Genomic DNA, 19,688 nt, shown 5'->3' with positions numbered 1-19,688 from the left:
ATAAAATACCACAGGACATCATCCTAAATTCAATAAACCAGCTGAGTCCCAAAATAGCAAATAATAAAAAAAACTTCTATGCAATTAATGTCTCGGCAATTTTTAAACATGTATTATGATACCTGGCATGCATTAATGGAAATTGTTCCATTAAATTCCTCATTTAACATGCAATCCATTCATAGTCTCTGCATATGTGGTCTGGGTTAATACCAGGGTTGCCAGGTCCAATTCAAGAAATATCTGGAGACTTTGGGGGTGGAGCCAGGAGACACTGGGGGTGGAGTCAGGAGCAAGGCTATAACAAGCATAATTGAACTCCAAAGGGAGTTCTGGCCATCACATTTAATGGGACCGCACACCTTTTAAATGCCTTCCCTCCATTGGAAATAATGAAGGATGGGGCACCTTCTTTGGGGGCTCATAGAATTGGACCCCCTAGTCCAAATTTTTTTATAATGAGGGGGTGTTTTGAGGAGAGGCACCGGATGCTATGCTGAAAATTTGGTGCCTCAACCTAAAAAATGCCGGCCCCGAGCCCCCGATGCTCACAGATCAATTATCCGTTATACCGTATGGAAATTGGTCTCCAAAGGGCATAATGGAGTATCCAGCAGACATTTCCCTCCCCCCCCACTTTCTGATGACCCTGAAGCTGGGGGGGGCCCTCCAAACTGGGGGATCCCCTGGCCCCAACTGGGGATTGGCAACCCTAGTTAATACAGCTATGTTAAATCAGATAAATCCAGAGGATCTAGTCCTGAGACACAGAAATGAACACCGGAGCTTTAAGCAAAGGCCTCCTGGAGAAGACAGAGAGCAAACACTTCAGTAGATCCTGCCATTATTTATTTCTTTATTTGCTTTATCCATAGTCTGCATTTCTCACTTGGACTCAAGGCAGATTATACAGAGTGAGTTGATACAATCGACAGGACGGAACATTTGGTGAACAATGCAATAGGAATAAAACCCAGGGATTTATCTGATTTGTAGAACCAACCAGAAGTCTAAAAACAGAACTGAAGCAAATAGTGTTGCCAGCCTCCACGTGGGGCCTGGAGATCTCTCACTTTTACATTGAACTCCAGCTGGCAGAGATCAGCTCCCCTGGAGAAAACGGCTGCTTTGAAGGGGGCACTCTATGGCATTGCACCATGCTGAGGCCCCTCCCCTCCCCAAACCCCGCCCTCTCCCAGATCCACCCCCAAAGTCTCCAGGTATTTTCCAACCCTAGAAGCAAAGCGTAAGTATTAACACAACACATTAAATTACACAAAAACCACATAGTAGGATCATTTAGTGATCATTTGTGAATTATTTAGTATAATACAGCTCTTTTGACTCTGTCAAAAAGTCCTCTTGAATAATTCAGTTTTGCACAACTTGCAGAAAGCCAGGCGACTGGAGCCTTCCTGACCTTCCTATAAGGCAAGGGCCGCAACAAAGAAGGCACCTGTATGGGCAGTTGTTGTTTTCCTGTGCCACAGCTCATGATCCACTAATCCTCAGGTATATTTACAACCCTTAAATTTTATCAGCTGTCTTACATTAAAATATGTGTACAGAATCTTATGTGACCCTTTATTTGTTCTGAACAGAAAGAGAAGCAGCAGGAGGTGTGTTTGTGTGTGTGCGTGGGGGGGGGGGGACACTAAGAAATCTCTGGATAGATGCCAAGGCTCAAAATGGTAGAAAGGGAGCAGCTGCTTTTCAAACCCAGGGAAGCAAAAAAATACACAAAATTAACACACAGTTCTGCAACCCTATCAGTCTACCTTGTAGGCCTGACAGTGGCCCTTGACCTTTGCATCCTGGTTCCCTGTCTTTCTTGCTCTGCCCTCTTTTGTGTTTCAATCTTCAAGGTTAGATATGCCTATAATCAACACCAAACAAATTGCCACTTAAGTATCGAAAAGCCCATTTGTGTACCAGACACCTCAAAGGAGATAACAAATCCACCACCGAAGTATCTGGATACAACAGAGCCTCTTTGTTACTTCAAAGTTTGGAAAGTTCAGCTTTACTGTACTAGAAACACCATTTTTACTTATCCCCAGGGCTTTTTTGTAGGAGGAACTCCTTTGCATATTAGGCCACACCTCCCTGATGTAGCCCTGTAGCTTACAACGTTCTTAGTACAGGGTCCATTGTAAGCTCCAGGAAGACTGGCTACATCAAGGAGGTGTGGCCAGATATGCAAAGGAGTTCCTGCTACAAAAAAGCCCTGCTTACACCCTACTTTTCTCCTCAGTGGGGACTCAAAGTTGCTACAACATTGGTCTTCCCTTCTCCATTTTATCTGATCCTAACCACCAGGGGTGGAATTCTAGCACGAGCTCCTTTGCATATTAGGCCACATACCCCTAATGTAGCCAATCCTCCAAGAGCTTACAAAAAATAGCCTTGTAAGCTCTTGGAGGATTGGCTACATCAGGGGTGTGTGGCCTAATATGCAAAGGAGCTCCTGCTAGAATCCCACCCCTGCTAATAACCCTGTGAAATAAGCCAGGCTGAGAGAGAGGGACTGGTCCAAGGTAAACCCCAGAACTTCCACGGCAGAATGAAGATTCAAAGCTTCCCGATCAAAATCCTCCACTACACCAAAGCAAGCCAAAATACTGAACATTTAAATAGCATCACACATTCACCTTCGCTCCATCACCTGGCACAAGCAAAAGCTGCTTCCAGGAGACTGGATGGAAACAGTTTTACAAAACACTTTTACTTTTATTCCATCAGGGTCCCATAAATGGCCAACAAAGAGTGTGGCTAATTTGGCTGGTTACTGAACACGTCTCTACTGGCAACCGGCGCCTCTGGATGTACTTACAAAGTTGCACTACCATTACTGATGGAACTAACACAAATTTGAGCAGACTTCGGAGGATGGTGGAAGACAGAAGGACCTGATGCGCCTTTGTCCATGGGGTCGCAAAGAGTCAGACTCGACTGTGCAACTGAACAACAAAAGAACCCAATGAAATCAATGCACAGGGCTGCGCCGTGACTAACTCTGCACGGGATGGCACTGTAAGACAGTCCTCTGCATGCCTCTTACCTGAGATGTAGCCCCATGAGCATAGTGGGATTCACTTCCAAGTAGACAGGCCTAGGAATTTGCAGCAGAGCCTGCCTACCCCTGAAGCCTGGCTTCCATAAACTGGATTCAATTATTTCTGCAAAGCTTTACATTCAAATAAGAAGCTACCGGCCCGTTGCAGAACAAACACTCTCCATTGGTAGATAAATGCCAAGGTGCGTCCTTTCACAGGAGTCTGACATTCATATCTGCCAATTTTCTTTTCCAATGGCTTTAATATTATACTAACTGATTTATGAGAGCACACAGTTAGCACAGCAGTAGTGACATTTACTTCTTGCTCCCTTGCTATAAAGCCGGCTAATAATTTTTTAAAAAGAGCTTTTAGAGAGAGCTCTTTTTAAAAATAGTTCTCTTAACTTAATTATAACGTTCTTTTGTGTATTGAGGAATGCACACAGTTGCATGAGCCAAAAACAACACTACAAACCCAAAGGAGCGACGCGGGTGCAAGCTGAGTTTCGACGGCTCCTTCCACCACGTCAGTTCCCAGTGCTGATCTAGCTGCTGTCGAGCAGCAAAAGGCCAAGGAAATTCCAGCTGAGCAGCTGGGAATTCCACCATGTGCAATATCATTTGCGGTCAGAGCCATTAGGAAAGCAATGTGTCTTGACTGAGTAGTGGAGGGATGAGCAGCAAGGTGGGAAGGCTGGCTCACAGCCTTAAGCTGGAGGAATAGTTCTGGTCGGGTGGAGAGAAGGGGAGGGAATAGAAGACTCTGGGCAATCGTGCTCAGCCCTGGCTCAGTTGGGGGCTCTCCCATTGCCCATCCCCATTTGGTCAACTGTACATTATGGCCCCACTGATGGACCTGCTGATGGCACCTGTTTTTTTGACCACTGTGTGACATAGAGTGTTGGACTGGATGGGCCATTGGCCTGATCCAACATAGCTTTTCTTATGTTCTTATGGGATGATGGGGCCAGCAGACTTGACAGTCAGGCTCTGATGTGGTCCATACTGCATGTTTAAAAGAAGGTGGAAGAAGGCAGGCTGGGCATTTGGAGCACTGCCTGCCAAACTCATTCCCACCACCCATGCTTTTGTATTTTGGTGATCATCTCTGCTATGTCTGCAGAGGGCTGTTGGTTAACAAGGCCAGAATGGAATTTTACACTTGGTGCTGATTAGCTAATAGGCCCTGGGGGGGCGGGGTATGTTGCCTCCCCATAGCAAAAGAATATGTTTGTCCATACTACTGAATTACCACTGTCCATACTGCTGGCATTTCAGTGCTGGCTACATAGACTGTGCAGGGTGCGTAGGGGTGGGCTTGTGGCATGACCTTAAAAGGAGGGTCCCCTTAAGGGATGCTGGGGGTGAGAGGCATGACAGCCACCTTTGGGGCTGACATGTCAATCATATCCCCAAGAGGATGGTAGTGGATTCCCACTGCTTCTGCCCTAAGACTGGGTCGCTTTCTTTGGTTACCTCCAAAAGGTGGGTCAGGAGGTGGGGCTCACTGTCAGCAGTCAAGCATTCAGCCAGTGTTCTGGCTTATTCTGTGCCAAGACCAGAAGAACCTGTAATTGATGAAGCAGCGGCCTGATTTTTTCCTAGTCCAGATGTGTTATTCTTCTCTCAACATGTTCTCACTCTGGACATGTTGTGTCTTGCATTTCAGTCCCTGAATTTAGCCGCGGGAAACTGTGGATCAGCTGACTGTAAGGGACAGGCGCTAACCGCCTATGAAGATGTGGTGGGAAATTTAACTGGTCAGGATTGGACCTGACTGGGAAGTGGGTTGTTCCGGGAAAACACATAAAGCAAGAGCGGGCAACTAGGTCTTTTACTTTGACTCACTAGCTTTCCCCTTCCTCTTTTAAAGAAATCTTTTAAATCTTAGAATTCCAGTTCCTATTCATCCTGCCTCCCAAAGGAAATATCTGAATAGCTATGATAGCAGACTGTTCTGATGCACTTTTGTGTGCCAAAAGGAGTTGTCCGCATCTGTTAAGGATGATACAAATTAGCTGATGGTAATTAAGTCTGAAAATAGAGAGTGAAGTTGCAATGATGAACCAGTGTGCCTAGATCTCCCCAAATAAGTTATGCACAAATGAGCAACTGCCAGCTGATATCCGTATTTGGTAAATCCAAAGACAAGTTGGTTAGGAAAAGCGATCTTTAGACAGCGTATACCTGAAGTAAAAAAAGTTATTCACCATTAAAAATGTGTCAGAACGCTCTAGCTATTTTTTATTTTTATTTACAGAATTTATATCCAGGCTTTCTGCCCTCACACGGGTTACTAAATGGCTAGCAAATTACGTAATAAAATCACATTTTGAAACTATTTAAGGCCGGGCCACACAGAAAAACACACATCATTGAAACAATTAAAACAGGTAAATCATAGACAAAGACTTTAAAAATAACAGCTAAAACACAGGTTAGGAAGGAGGGGATCACTAAAGGAATGCCAAGCAAAACAAAAAAGTCTTCATCCACTGGCAGAAGGCAACAGAAGGGGACAGACAAACCTCCCTACGGAGAGAGCTCCACAGCTTTGGTGCCACAACAGAGAAGGGTCTCTCCTAGATTGATCGAAGAAGGCATCTGAAGCAGGACCTCCAAGTATGATGGTAGCGGCTGGGCAGGTTCATAAGGGGATAGGTAGTCCTTTAGGTATGTCGTCCCAAACCATATAGTGCTTTGAAGGTCAACACCAGCACCTGGCCTGGGACCTGTCTACCTTCGGGACCGTTTCACCCCATATGTACCCCAGAGAGCATTACATTCAGGATCCCAAAATCTTGCTAAGATCCCTGGACTGAAAGAAGCTTGATTGTCCACCACCAGAGCCAGAGCATTCTCAGTCATGACCCCTGCTCTGTGGAATGCCCTCCCCAAAAACATCAGGGCCCCGCAGCACCTGCCACAGTTCAGCAGGGCCTGTAAAATCGAACTGTTCAAACTTGCTTTTAACGGTTAATGGTTAAGAGGAGGCGGTTATTATTCCCCAGCACCGACAGTCTCACTGAACTAACGTAACTGGAACCAGAAACAACAGAATAACCAGAACATCAACGTGCATCTTGGACTTTTAATGACTATAAAATGGAAATGATTTTATTATATATTTTGTTTTTAATATTTTATGTTTTTATTTGTTGTTAGTTGCCCTGAGCCCAAGAGGGGAGGGCGGGATATAAATCTGATTAAATAAAATAAATAAATAGGGAGTCGGTTCGGATGGGTCAAGAAGACAGGAGTGACACAGTCCCTGTGACCCACTCTAGGCAACATCCTGGCTTCTGCACCAGTTGATGTTTCAGAACACTTCTCAAGGGCAGCCCCATGTACAGAGCACTGAAGTCACCTAATCCAGATATCACCAGGACATACACTGCAGTGGCCAGCTCTTTTCTGACCAGGAAAGGACACAGCCGCCTATCGTGTCAAAAGGCACTCTTGGCCACAGCCGCCATCTGCTTATTTGGCAGTAGGCCTGGGTCCAAGATAGGGTTGCCAGGTCTGTGTTGGAAAATACCTGGGGACTTTGGGGGTGGAGCCGGGAAAGGGCGGGGTTTGGGGAGGGGAGGGGCCTCAGCATGGAGCAGTGCCAAGGGGCTGAGCAGCAGTTGCCCAGCACCACCTTCTGAAACCGACACTCCAGGTAGGGCCGGAACCACTGCAGAATGGTGCCTCCCGATCCCAGTCCAGGTAGGTGATCCAGAAGGATATAATAACTGATGGTATTAAAAACTGCTGAGAACACCAGGAGAGTCAACAAACTCACACCACTCCCTCTGTTCACCCCTGGAATCCTTTTCACTTTACCAAGGACTACACCAAACAAAGGAAGAACCAAAGAAGAGTATGGAAGTTATCAGGGCTTTGTTAGTAGAAAAAGCCCAGCAGGAAGTCATTTACATATTAGGCCACACCCCGTGACATCACCATTATTCCACACAGGATTTTTTGTAGAAAAAAGTCCAGCAGGAACTTATTTGCATATTAGGCCACACGCCTGGCACCAAGCCAGCTGGAACTGCGTTTCTGTGTGTTCCTGCTCAAAAAAAGCCCTGGAAATTATCATAAACATGGAATTTGGTTCTATTTAACATACAGTTTACAATAGTAGGACTTTTTCCCTTGTTGGACTGCATCTGCTTTGCAAAAATTCTCATTGATTTCCGCACAATCTAGCCCAGGAGGGATCCACACTCTGGTTCCACTAACAACGCAGGAGCTTGCAGCAAGGTCAGAGTTTGCAACCGAGAAGGAAGGATGTGGAATGGGGAGAGTGGTGGCAGCAGCTTGCAGTCAGTGAAAAAGGGAGTGACCGGGATGGCTGGCAGAACTTCAGAGGACAAACGACAGCACATGGAAAAGGGAGTTTGTATGCAAAGGAGATGGAGCTGCAAAGGAGTGCTCAGGCCCGATGCAAAGGGAAGTGCGCCGGCTGACGTCTATTGCAATGGTCTGGAAGAGGTGCTAGCAGACAGAATGTAAAAAGGCACGCAGAGGAAGTGGATAATGAAAAAAGGCTTTTGAACTTAAGCTCTGGTTTGACTACTGCACCTTTCCCATCATCAGGGCTTTTTTCGTGGCAGGAGTTCCTTTGCATATTAGGCCAATCCTCCAGGAGCTTACAGGGCTCTTAGGAGGGCCAACTGTAAGCTCCAAGAGGATTGGCTACATCAGAGGTGTGTGGCCTAATATGCAAAGGAGCTCCTGCTACAAAAAAAAAGTCCTGCCTGTTGTGATGCATCACTGGGCCCCTCCTAGTTGGGCCTCTAACTCATTTGAGTTGACTGATTCTAGCTGCATGCCAGAAACAAAGCAAAGCGGAACAAGCCACATGAACTATAAACAGTCATTTAAAAAACCTCTGCAAATTGGGGGGGGGGGGGGGCTTCCTTCACAGCCACAAGTGATCGTGACTAAAATCTTTATATCACCTTGATAAACACTGTCAAATAAGATATTCTCAACAATACAGGCAAAAGCCTAACCCACAATGGCATATTTATTCTTTTTAAATTTCAAATTCCGCCGGAGACAGGCATTACTGTATTTCTCATTTATTCTTTCATCTGCTGTTCTGCGCTGTTAACACTTGAACAATTCTGACACAAAGTTGCTTTGAGCTATAGAAAACAGATGCCAGAGAACACGCATTAAAATATTCCGCCTAATCAGTTCCAGTCATATAAATTACTTACCTCATCTCCTATCACAAGCTCTTCCCGGGGACTGTGGAAAAGATACTCGTAGAGGGCATAATGCTGGAATAAGCTGGAAGACAAGAAAATTGATACTTCGTTAAAGAGGAAAAAACAATACAATTTAAGCATATGCTAGGGTCATCTTGAAGCTGTAGGGGAAGGAAGCTAGACAATACTATTTGAGCTGGGTGTTGTGAGCTTTGACTAGTTCCTCATTCTGTGTCATATACACCTGCTTCACAGATCTTTATCCCTGTTTTCAAAACATGCAAAACCAGGGTTTGGATGATCTTTTCTGGATTTGTAAATACCAGTGAGCAGCAGGGGTGGAATTCTAGCATATTTGCATATTAGGTCACACACCCCTAATGTAGCCAATCCTCCAAGAGCTTACAAAAAAGAGCGCAAGTTCTTGGAGGACTGGCTACATCAGGGGTGTGTGGCCTAATATGCAAAGGAGCTCCTGCTAGAATTCCAACCCTGGTGAGCAGATATATCTTTCTCTGCATTTAGATGTTTTCATCAAACCTGGCATGGAATACCAGTAGGAGAATGGAAGAAACACTCCATGAACCTAGAGCAGCGACATTTCTCATAACAGAGATTTTAAAATATTTACCACCAGGGCTTTTTTGGTAGAAAACATCCAGCAGGAACTCATTTGCATATTAGGCCACACCCCCTGCCAGCAACCAGTCGGGACTGTGTTTCTGCTCAAAAAAAGCCCTGTTTACCACTACATGGACTCTAACATTGCTGTGTGTTAAATAGACTTTTTCCCCCTGCATTTTAAAAATAATCATCCCTTCCCTTGGTACTTAAAAGGGGGGAAAAACAATCTCTGCTTTATCACTGTCCATCTGTCTGTGGTAGAGAATGGATTATCAGAATCACAATGATACCATTATTTAAAAAGAGTATCTTTCACCAGCAAGCTGAGATGGTACAATTAATTCAGCCACATCAAGACTCTACTACCTTATTTTGCTCCATTTGTAGACCGGGCCTTGGACAATAAGTAGTTTTCTCTGAAGAAGGGTTTTATATCCAGTAGGTCTGGGATCTTTTCAATAAACTGTCTCCTGGAATATGACAAACTTCTCCTCATTTGATGTAACGTCATTTGGCAGAACAATTTGGCAATTTGTTTACAAGGATGTATTTTGTACCCATCCAGAATTAGCAAGGATAAGCACCGGAAAGGCTCCTCTGTGACCACTGTGCTACACCCACCCCTCCAGCTCTTCTGTGCACAAGAAAGAGTTGTCCTGTAATTGGCCTTGCTCTTACTGCACTCTCTGATGTCATAACACTTTGATGCAACTGTGAACATGATTATGATTTCAATAAACTGTCTCCTAGCATCCGCTGAGGTCATCTCTTCTCTTTTTTCTCCTTCAGGGGTTATCAATAGACACGTTCCCTGTGGATAGGTTACTGGGTGGGTAGAATGGGTAGGTATTAGGGCCAGTGACTAATATTGGCTAATATTTTAATGTCAGAGACTGCAGCTGAAAGCAGCCTGCATTAAGTTTTTTTTAAAAAGTATCCTGTCTAACACAGAAAAACTGCCTTTGACACAAAGAAGCTGGGAATCTCTATGTTGGAGAAAAGAACCTTGTGTGGTGTCCACCTTCTGATACTTAAAAGGTTGAGATGTGGGGGATGGGGAGGACATGTTTCCAGTCCTGTTGGATGACAGGCCTCAGACTATGGACCTAAACTACAGCAAAGGAGGTTTCATCTAAATCTGAGGAAGAACTTTCTGACAGTGAGGTGCATTGAGGTGGTAGATTTTTCATTGTTGGAAGTTTCTACGTATTGATTGCATACCTACTTGTCGGGGGATATTATAGTTGCGGTTTCTCCATTGGCAAGTAGTTGAACTAGTTGGTCCTGGTAGACCCTTCCAACTCTGAGATTAAGTAAATTCATAACCTCTGGACATTTCTCTCAGGAAAAAAAGCCCCGTGACAATATAGCTGGACATAGCAATTTGGATTTTAGGCTACGGTGTTTTGGAGATCAGGAGGGGACCGAGCATCTGCATGCAAGACTGTGACTGCCTTGGCTTCCACCAAACCTAATCCGGACGTGTTTCTATCAAATTACATCAACTCGTGCATTTCTCCTCCAAAACGGTACAGATTTCTTGTTTCATGACACAATGGGATACGCTTGGCATTTGTTTCTGCTGTTACCAAAGCCTAGGCTTTTTTCAGTACAGGGAAAGCAAATGATTACAGATGCGAACTAACTTACAGAGAAGGGCTTTTTATGACACCATGCAAATATCTGAAAGTGATTAACGCTGACATATTTTCGTAGCTTAACTGCTTCCTGAAAGAAAATGTCAAGTGATACATTGGTACCTACATGCTCCAGGAGCAAGACGAAAAGAAAAAAAGAGGGGGAGGGGATGAAATAGTCATTGGAAGGCCTTCTTGGAGCTACACATGGACGGAGTCACTGTATCTGAACGTTTGGAATCATTTTTATGATGGTTTGCAGGGGTTCAGCAGCAATCTCCTCCACCAATAAATAAATAACACAAATGAATAAAAGGAACCGAAAAGAAGAACAGTTGTTTAGAGAAAAGGAAACAATTAAAATTTATATGAAGGGGGCACAGGGAGAGGAAGAATGGAAACGTTAATGTTTGTTCTGTAGTTGGTGGGGGGGGGGGGAGATTATTCTTTGTTTAAACACGAATCAAGGATTCACTGTGGGAGCCCCAGATACCCAAGGATTGATTCTCCATTATACTCTATTGAGATCAGTCTCCATGGGGAATAATGGAGTGCCCAGCAGACATTCAAAACCCTCCCCCCTGCTTTCTGATAACCCTGAAGAGGGGTGGGGAGGGCCTCCAAACCAGCGGATATCCTGTCCCCAACTGGGGATTGGCAACCCCACCTTGTCATTACAGGCTTTGGAGGTCTCAGGCTCCACCCAAACATTATGAAGTCCTCATGTTTGCTGGGGAGCAGCCTTTTTGGTCTGAGTGCTGAAAAAAATGATTATGATTTTTGGATTTATATCCTGCCCTATACTCTGAATCAGAGTCTCAGAGTGGCTCACAATCTCCTTTACCTTCTCCCCCCACAACAGACACCCTGTGAGGTGGGTGGGGCTAAGAGAGCTCTGACAGCAGCTGCCCTTTCAAGGACGACTCCTACAAGAGCTATGGTTGTCCATATGGGTGGAAGAAGGGGGAGAGAGACAAGGCTGTACTGAGTTTGATGCAATGGAAGCAAGTTGAGCCTCAGAAGGACTGCTAGTGTCTCAGGGTTTTCCTGGAACCAGGCTGGTGGCTGTGTGGGTACAAGGAGGGGAATGCCTTCTCCCATACACAGGGCTTTTTTTGAGCAGGAACACACAGGAATGCAGTTCTGGCTGGCTTGGCCAAGGCTTCCAGCTCAAAAATAGGTGTCTGGCAGAGGAAAGGCACTAGGCAGCCACGTGATCCCAGACTGTGCGCTCTATCCTCTCTGCCACCACCAGCCTCCAATGGGCTTGTAAAGAGAGTGAGAGATGCGGAGCTGCCCCCTCCTGGGAAAAACTGGACCTGCTGCTGCCCACTCCACAGCATGGCTCTCTCTCTCTCCAGCAGTGTTGGGCGTGGGGGCCAAACAAGGTCTTTCATTGGGCTGTGTGAGAACACACATCCATGAAATGCAGCTGAGGGCACTGTAGTTTTCTGTGTCAATATACTGAACAGGCGATGTCACTTCCGGTGTGGCCCAATATGGAAATGAATTCCTGCTGAGCCTTTTCTACAAACAAAGCCTTGCCCATACCATTGGACCTAGTAGCACCATCAGACAGTGCTTCAGGGGCTTGCAACTCTTGCTTGGGCAGAGAACTGGCTCTGCATGACAAGCAAAAGAGTCTGGCATTTTGCTGTCTGGCACATCTGCTGGGGGGTTTCTACTCATCACCTATATTCTTAGAGCCACATCTGCATAGGACTCTTGTATTACATAAACTGGCAGCATTTACTAAGCTAGTGTCTTCACTGGTCTGCTTTTTGGTAAACTTTACAGAGGAACTCAAAGACCTGATGCAGGAAGGCTCACTTCTATACATTCTAGCTTACCCCTTTTCCTTCCCCAAAATAAACCACACAAATTCCCTCTGCTTTTTCGACCTCCTCTCTATTACTCTGAAACATGGAGTATGGGAGGGAAGTGTATCAGAATAAATTTGCTTACCCAATTTTGTTTGGAAGAGGAAGAAGAGGAGGAGGAGGAAGAAGAGGAGGAAGAGGAAGGAAGAAGAAGAAGAAGAATTGAACTGGAGTCTCAGAGCATCTTACAATCTCATTTCCCTTCCTCTCCCCACAACAGACACTCTGTGAGATACATGGAACTAAGAGAGCTCTTTCAAGAACTGTTCTTGAGAGAGCTGCTCTGAAAGCCTTACTCAGAGTCACACCAGCAGGTGCATGTGAAAGCGTGGGGAATCAAACTCAGTTCTCCCAGAACAGAATCTGCACTCCCCTAACCACTACACCAAACTGACTCTCGAAGCCTGAACATAGCAAGCAACACAAAAGCACATTTATCATTTCTAAGAGCTGAGACGTAAGACCAGATACCTGATTTCCAGATAGCCAATTATAGCCTTTGCTTGGTCTACAGTGAAGAACTCAAACCCTCCACTTTTCTCCGAACGACACTGCCCAATTCCAGCCATTGTTCTTCTAAATTCTTGGATGTTCTCCACCAGTGTCATATGCTGGGCTTCAACACAAACGAAACATAATAAACTGACCACATTGTTATTTAAGATGTAGATGTTTTCCCATCAAGTCTGAAAGAAAGCCACACAATTCGATCCACTTATTACTGGCTGGTAAGGCTTATACTCGAAATATTTATAGAGATGAGAATAACAGCTTTGCACAGACACTTCAGTTAGAGAGGCCCACCAGCGGACCTCTTGATGGCACTTAGGTTTTTTGGCCACTGTGTGACACAGAGTGTTAAACTGGATGAGTCAGTGGCCTGATCCAACATGGCTTCCCTTATATTCTTATGCTCCTGGGATTCATTAGCAGTCTATGATAATTATTTAACTTTGTCCACAGTATAATTGTTAAATGAAGAAAGATACAGCGCTTGTTTACGCATGCTATTGTCCTGGGGGGGGGGGGGGGCGCGGAATTACTGAAAAAAGATCAGAAAAACTGGACCTGGATTCAGGCCATTTAAAAAAAATTGACTGAGACATTTTAAACTGGAGGTTGGATGCAAGAGCAGATTTTTGTGCAGGCAAAAGAACTAGCGCAGATAGCAGTGTACTAGCCCCACCCCCCCATTGCTGGTAGCTTGTGCTGCATTTCACTTATTACATCTCTATCTGCATTTCCACTTGTGTTAAGACATCATGGAACCACTTATTGGGAGTGACAGGTACCGCAGTATGTCCAGAGCTACTGCTTGAACAAATGGAAGTGCATAAAGTAGCTTTATATTTCCTTTTACGCACCACAGACCCCATGCACTGATTTCCCAATATGACTGGCTATTGATCCAATCAGGTAGTCTTTTCCATTGGCTTCACTGGGAAACGTATTTCCAGGTTTAAGGTCTTCATTCCATTTACGATATTCACATATGGGAGATATTTAGGTTGGATCATGATTAGTCAACTTCCACCTGCACACACTCCCAAAATTCACTTATGCTGAAAGGACAGACCCAATCCTGAACTGGACTGAAAGACAGACATGCCTCTAAGGCATATACAGCAGAATGGATGTGTTTGGAATATAAAGGTGGTAGAGATCCCTACAGGCAAACACTAACCCATAGATTAACTCTGACGATAAACAAGAGCATGCAGCTGAAAACAAACTGGAATTCCTTGCGACAGGTTTAGGACATCCACCTCTGAAACACCTTCAGGTACAACTGGCTGTGGAAATAAATCCACACAAAAGGTGGATTATGCATTTGACCAGAAAAACAATCGAGTTCTCAGGTTTCAAAGAGCTGCTTTGTATTTTAAAAAGACAGTTCAAAATCCAAAGATTCAAATCCTCATTTGATTGACCAAGAGATACATCTTGGGGTCGTGGTAGATAACTCACTGAAAATGTCAAGACAGTGTGCCACTGCAATAAAAAAGGCCAACACCATGCTGGGAATTATTAGGAAGGGAACTGAAAACAAATCAGCCAGCATCATAATGCCCCTATCCAAATTGATGGTGCGGTCTCATTTGGAATACTGTGTACAATTCTGGTCACCACACCTCAAAAAAGATACTATAGCATTGGAAAAAGTCCAGAAAAGGGCAACTAGAATGATTAAAGGGGTGGAACACTTTCCCTATGAAGAAAGGTTAAAACACTTGGGGCTCTTTAGCTTGGAGAAACGTTGACTGAGGGGTGACATGATAGAGGTTTACAAGATTATGCATGGGATAGAGAAGGCAGAGAAAGAAGTACTTTTCTCCCTTTCTCACAATCGTGGACTCATGGACGCTCAATGAAATTGCTGAGCAGTTGAGTTAGAACGGATAAAAGGAAGTACTTCTTCACCCAAAGGGTAATTAACACATGGAATTCACTGCCACAGGAGGTGGTGGCGGCTACAAGTGTAGACAGCTTCTAGAGGGGATTAGATAAACATATGGAGCAGAGGTCCATCAGTGGCTATTAGCTACAGCGTATTGGTGGAACTCTCCATCTAGGGCAGTAATGCTCTGAATTCTTGGCATTTGGTGGGGGGGACAGTGGGAGGGCTTCTAGTGCAGGGTGTCGAACACATGAGGGCCAGATTTGACAAAAATGGGACTTTGTGGGGCCGAGCCATGCGTGTCATAAAATGTATTTCCAGGTAGTGGACATATAAACTTTATAAAGGATACAGATAAACACAATTAAAGATATTCTTTTAAACATGCTTAAAACTCTTCCGATATTTTGTTTAAAATGGAAAGATGGGGAATACTGGGATTTGGCAATGCAATTTTTAAAATAAAACACGAAGAAAAAGCACAAAAATCACAGCAGAAATTAAAAATATAAACTAAAATATGAAATTGAGCCTGGGAAAATATGAAATGGTTAGGTACTACAAGCTTCTTCCCCCATCCCCCTCCGAGTCTACTCAGATTGGCAATGGCACTCTCCAATATAATATCCCCCTTTGGATGTGGGTTCCCCTGATAGAGTACTCACTAAGCACCAGTTCATTCCTCAGAAACAAGCTGCCTCAAAGGAGCAACCCTTTATTTTCAAGGAGCTTCACCTGGCCATAAATGCTGCAAAAAGCTGCAAAATGCAGCGTTAGCTCCAATCCATTGAAATACAATGCAGCACAAAGTTGCAAGGAAAATGCGGAATGGATTTTCTGTTAAAATCAGTGGATGCAGAGACCTCAAAGTGAAATCCATTCCATGTTTTACTTTCAGATTTGCAAGCCCAGAAGCCAGCAAAGACAAGGCAGAAGGTGTTGGAAATGCTGTCCGCAGCATCAGGGTTTCAAAGGGTGAGGACAGGAGGGGGAGAAAAGAGCCCCATGGGCCTGATTAAAGCTCTGGGCGGTCCAGGCATGGCCCGTGGGCCAGGTGTTTGACAACCCTGTTCTAGTGTCCTGGCCCCATTGATGGACCTCCTGATGGCACCTGGTTTTTTTGGCCACTGTGTGACACAGAGTGTTGGACTGGATGAGGCGCTGGCCTGATCCAACATGGCTTCTCTTATGTTCTTATGCATGTTATGACAAAGCACTGACAATCAAAGAACAGATTTAAAGGTCAGCAGCTGGCAGTCCCTGGGCCAAATCTGGCTTGAACAGTGCCCTCTCTTGGCAATACCAGAGGTAACATAGTGCTTTGGGTGAGCAACATTTGGGGAAATGGGATTTAGTATGCCATTTGAGGGGAAGAAGCATAAAGCCTTGGCCTCCTGTCTCCCTACCCTTCTCACAAATTGGCCATTCAGCAGAACCAGACCAGAATTAAAGTAAAAGCCACAGAGGAATTCAGCTGCTTAAGCTTTGTGAACAAAAGTAACTGATCAGAAAGCTTGTAACTGCATAGATATAACTTTGAATTCAGTTTAATCTAGCCTGGGTTTATAGAAAGAAAGCTGAGATTAAGCTGTACCTCGCCAGAGGCTGAGCACATTTCAGAGAGCTCTGAGAGAGAGTGGATAAGAAGTGCTATAAGGGTGAGGTTTGGCTTTCTAAACAGCTGGGGAAGTTGCTGAGAATTTCTGAGTTTGTGTCACTGTGTGATTGCTGAAAATTCTGAGTTTGTAGTTGCTGGGGAACTGCTGTTTGTTTGGTTTGAGTGGGCTGAAGGTGATTGTTGCTGATTGATTAGGAGTGACTGTGTTCCTGGGGCAGACTGAAGCCCCACCTTCTTTGCATTATTAAGCTGCACCTTGCCAGAGGTGAGAGCCTTTGGCGCGAGCCAAAGGGCGCGAGCCAAAGGGCGAGAGCCAAAGGGCGAGAGCCAAAGGGCGAGAGCTAAAGGGCTCTTGGCCTGGGGGCTGTGTAAGGACCAGGAACCCAGATCCCTATTTTCCTTGTGTTCCCAATAAGGTAAGTAGACCCTCCAGAAGGAGAGCCACATAAACAGGATTTAAAAGGGTACTGTATATTTTTAAAAAGCTATCACGAAGGTAGAATGCCAGCAGGGGGGTGAGGGCTTTCCAGTGTTTTGCACTGAGTGTCACATGTATAACTGCCCACAGGACAGAAGTCTTGGGTGTGTGCTCGATGCAAGGAGCTCCTGGTCCTAAGAGAATGAGTTCGTACCCTTGAGGCCGAGGTGACTGACCTGGAGAAGCAGAGACAGTCAGTTAGGCACTCGGAGAAGACTCTCGGGGACGTATTAGATGAGCCCCACTCTGAACATGGCAGCCCCGTTGCTACCAGGGAGCATGAGGGTCGAGAGGGAACAGGGCACCGTGCTGAGGTTAAGGGGAATGTACCCTCAGAAGGGACCTCTTCTTCAGTTGGTGAGCGGGTATCCTTTCACACCATCCCTGGGCAGGGAGAGAGGGAGCATCTTGGTAGTTGGTGATTCGATCCTTAGGCAAGTAGACAGCTGGGTGGCAAAACCGCGTACTGATCATATGGTGACCTGCCTGCCTGGTGTGAAGGTAATGGACATTACGCGTGTAGTAGATAGGCTGATAGACAGTGCTGGGGAGGAGCCAGTGGTCGTGGTGCATGTTGGCACCAACGATGTGGGGAAATGCAGTTGTGAGGTCCTGGAGGAAAAATTTAGGCTGCCAGGTGGAGACTTAAGGCCAGGACCTCCAAGGTAGCCTTCTCAGAAGTGCTACCTGTTCCACGTTCAGGGCTGGAGAGATAGGCACAAATTAGAAGTCTCAATGTGTGGATGAGATGATGGTGCAGGAAGGAAGGGCTTAAGTTCGTTAGGCGCTGGGATGCTTTCTGGAACAAGTGGGAGCTGTACAAAAGCTGCCCCCAGATGGAACCAGGCTGCTGGCGCTTAAAATCAAAAAGGTGGCAGAGCAGTTTTTAAACTAAATCTTGGGGGAAAGCCAACAGGAGATGAAATGTCTCCGGTTCGGGAGGACTCATCTCAAAGAGATGAAGGGTTAGCTGTTACTTTTCTACCGGGTAATGGATCAGAGTTGTCCACTGAGATGGTGACAAACAGTATGGACTGTCTGCCAAAGTCTCGAGGCGGCAGGAGGAATGCTGCGGGCCTAACGTGCCTGGGAAATTATAGATGTTTGTATACAAATGCTAGAAGTGTTCGAAGTAAAACTGGTGAGTTGGAATGTTTAGTGTTGGGGGAAAACATAGACATTGTGGGAATTTCAGAAACTTGGTGGAATGAGGAGAATCAGTGGGACATGGTGATTCCTGGATATAAGTTATATCGGAAAGATAGGGAGGGAAGGATTGGAGATGGGGTGGCTCTGTATGTCAGAGAGGGTATACAGTCCAGTAAGACTGAGGTCAGAGAATTAGATTCCCTTCTAGAAATGCTTTGGGCCGAAATAGAGGGCCCAAAAGGAAATTTAACTACGGGAGTTTGTTATCGCCCACCAAATCAAAAGATAGAGGACAATTATAATATGATGGAAGGATTAAAGATAGCGGCTAAACGTAAAAACTGTGTCGTAATAGGTGATTTTAACTACCCGCAGATTGATTGGGTCAATATGTGTTCTGGTCAAGAGAAAGAGATTTGATTTTCTAGATGCTCTCTATGACTGTGCTATATGGAGCAGATGGTCACAGAACCTACCAGGGGTGGGGCGATCTGGATTTGGTCCTAAGTAATGCCCAAGACTTGGTGAGAGATGTAAAAGTGATCGCACTGCTTGGGAGCAGTGACCATAACGTTAGTGATTTCACCATTTGTATAAATAGAGAGTTGCCCCAAAAGACCAGCACAACCACGTTTAACTTGAAAAGAGATAAATTCTCTGAGATGAGGAGGCATGTGAAGAGGAAACTGAAAGGAAAGGTAAATACAGTCCTTGGGGAAACCCTTGGGGAAGCTTGGAGGTTATTTAAAACTACAATCCTAGAAGCTCAGATAAAATATATACCACAAGTTAGGAAAGGCACAAACAGGTATAAGAAAAGGCCTGCATGGTTAACAAACAAAGTAATGGAAGCTGTAAAAGGTAAGAAGAATTCCTTTAAGCGGTGGAAAGCTAGTCCAAGTGAGATTAATAAAAGGGAACACAGGCTGTGGCAAATCAAATGCAAGACTGTGATCAGGCAAGCAATAAGGGACTATGAGGAGTATATTGCAAAAAACATAAAGACCAACAATAAAAATTTCTTCAAATATATTAGAAGCAGGAAACCAATCAGGGAAGCAGCGGGGCCCTTGGATGACCAAGGGATCAAAGGATTACTGAAGGAGGATAGGGAAATGGCTGAGAAGCTGAATGCATTCTTTGCCTCCGTCTTCACTGTGGAAGATGAGAAGTGTTTGCCCGCTCCAGAACCACTACTTTTGGAAGGGGTGTGGAAAGACCTGAGTCAGATTGAGGTGACAAGAAAGGAGGTCCTGCAACTGATTGACGAATTAAAAACTAATAAGTCGCCAGGTCCGGATGGCATACATCCAAGAGTTCTGAAAGAACTCAAAGGTGAACCTGTGGATCTCCTGACAAAAATATGTAATCTTTCATTGAAATCTGCCTCCGTTCCTGAGAACTGGAAGGTAACAAATGCCACTCCATCTTTAAAAAGGGTTCCAGAGGAGATCCGGGAAATTACAGGCCAGTCAGTCTGACTTCAATACCGGGAAAGTTGGTGGAAACCATCATCAAGGACAGAATGAGTAGGCACATTGATGAACACAAGTTATTGAGGAAGACTCAGCATGGGTTCTGTAAGGGAAGATCCTGCCTCACTAACCTGTTACAGTTCTTTGAGGGGGGTGAACAATCA

The 19,688-nt window shown here is 45.0% G+C and overlaps 1 protein-coding gene across 4 annotated transcripts in view; it reads right to left on the bottom strand.

Moving 5' to 3' along the window:
* CABCOCO1 (ciliary associated calcium binding coiled-coil 1) overlaps window positions 1-19,688 on the bottom strand; it is a 112,850-nt gene that overhangs the window by 67,839 nt on the left and 25,323 nt on the right. For all 4 annotated transcript variants that reach the window (XM_060241103.1, XM_060241099.1, XM_060241100.1 and 1 more), the window contains 2 exons: window positions 12,878-13,022; window positions 8,275-8,347 (listed from right to left, as the gene is read on the bottom strand). In XM_060241103.1, coding sequence (XP_060097086.1) covers window positions 8,275-8,347; window positions 12,878-13,022 — 218 coding nt within the window. The remainder of the gene's footprint in view (window positions 1-8,274; window positions 8,348-12,877; window positions 13,023-19,688) is intronic.

Source organism: Heteronotia binoei, chromosome 6 (genome assembly GCF_032191835.1).
Source record: "Heteronotia binoei isolate CCM8104 ecotype False Entrance Well chromosome 6, APGP_CSIRO_Hbin_v1, whole genome shotgun sequence".
NCBI lineage: Eukaryota > Metazoa > Chordata > Lepidosauria > Squamata > Gekkonidae > Heteronotia > Heteronotia binoei.
The sequence above is the reverse complement of the archived record's forward strand: the minus strand, read 5'-3'. Positions and strand labels throughout refer to the sequence as shown.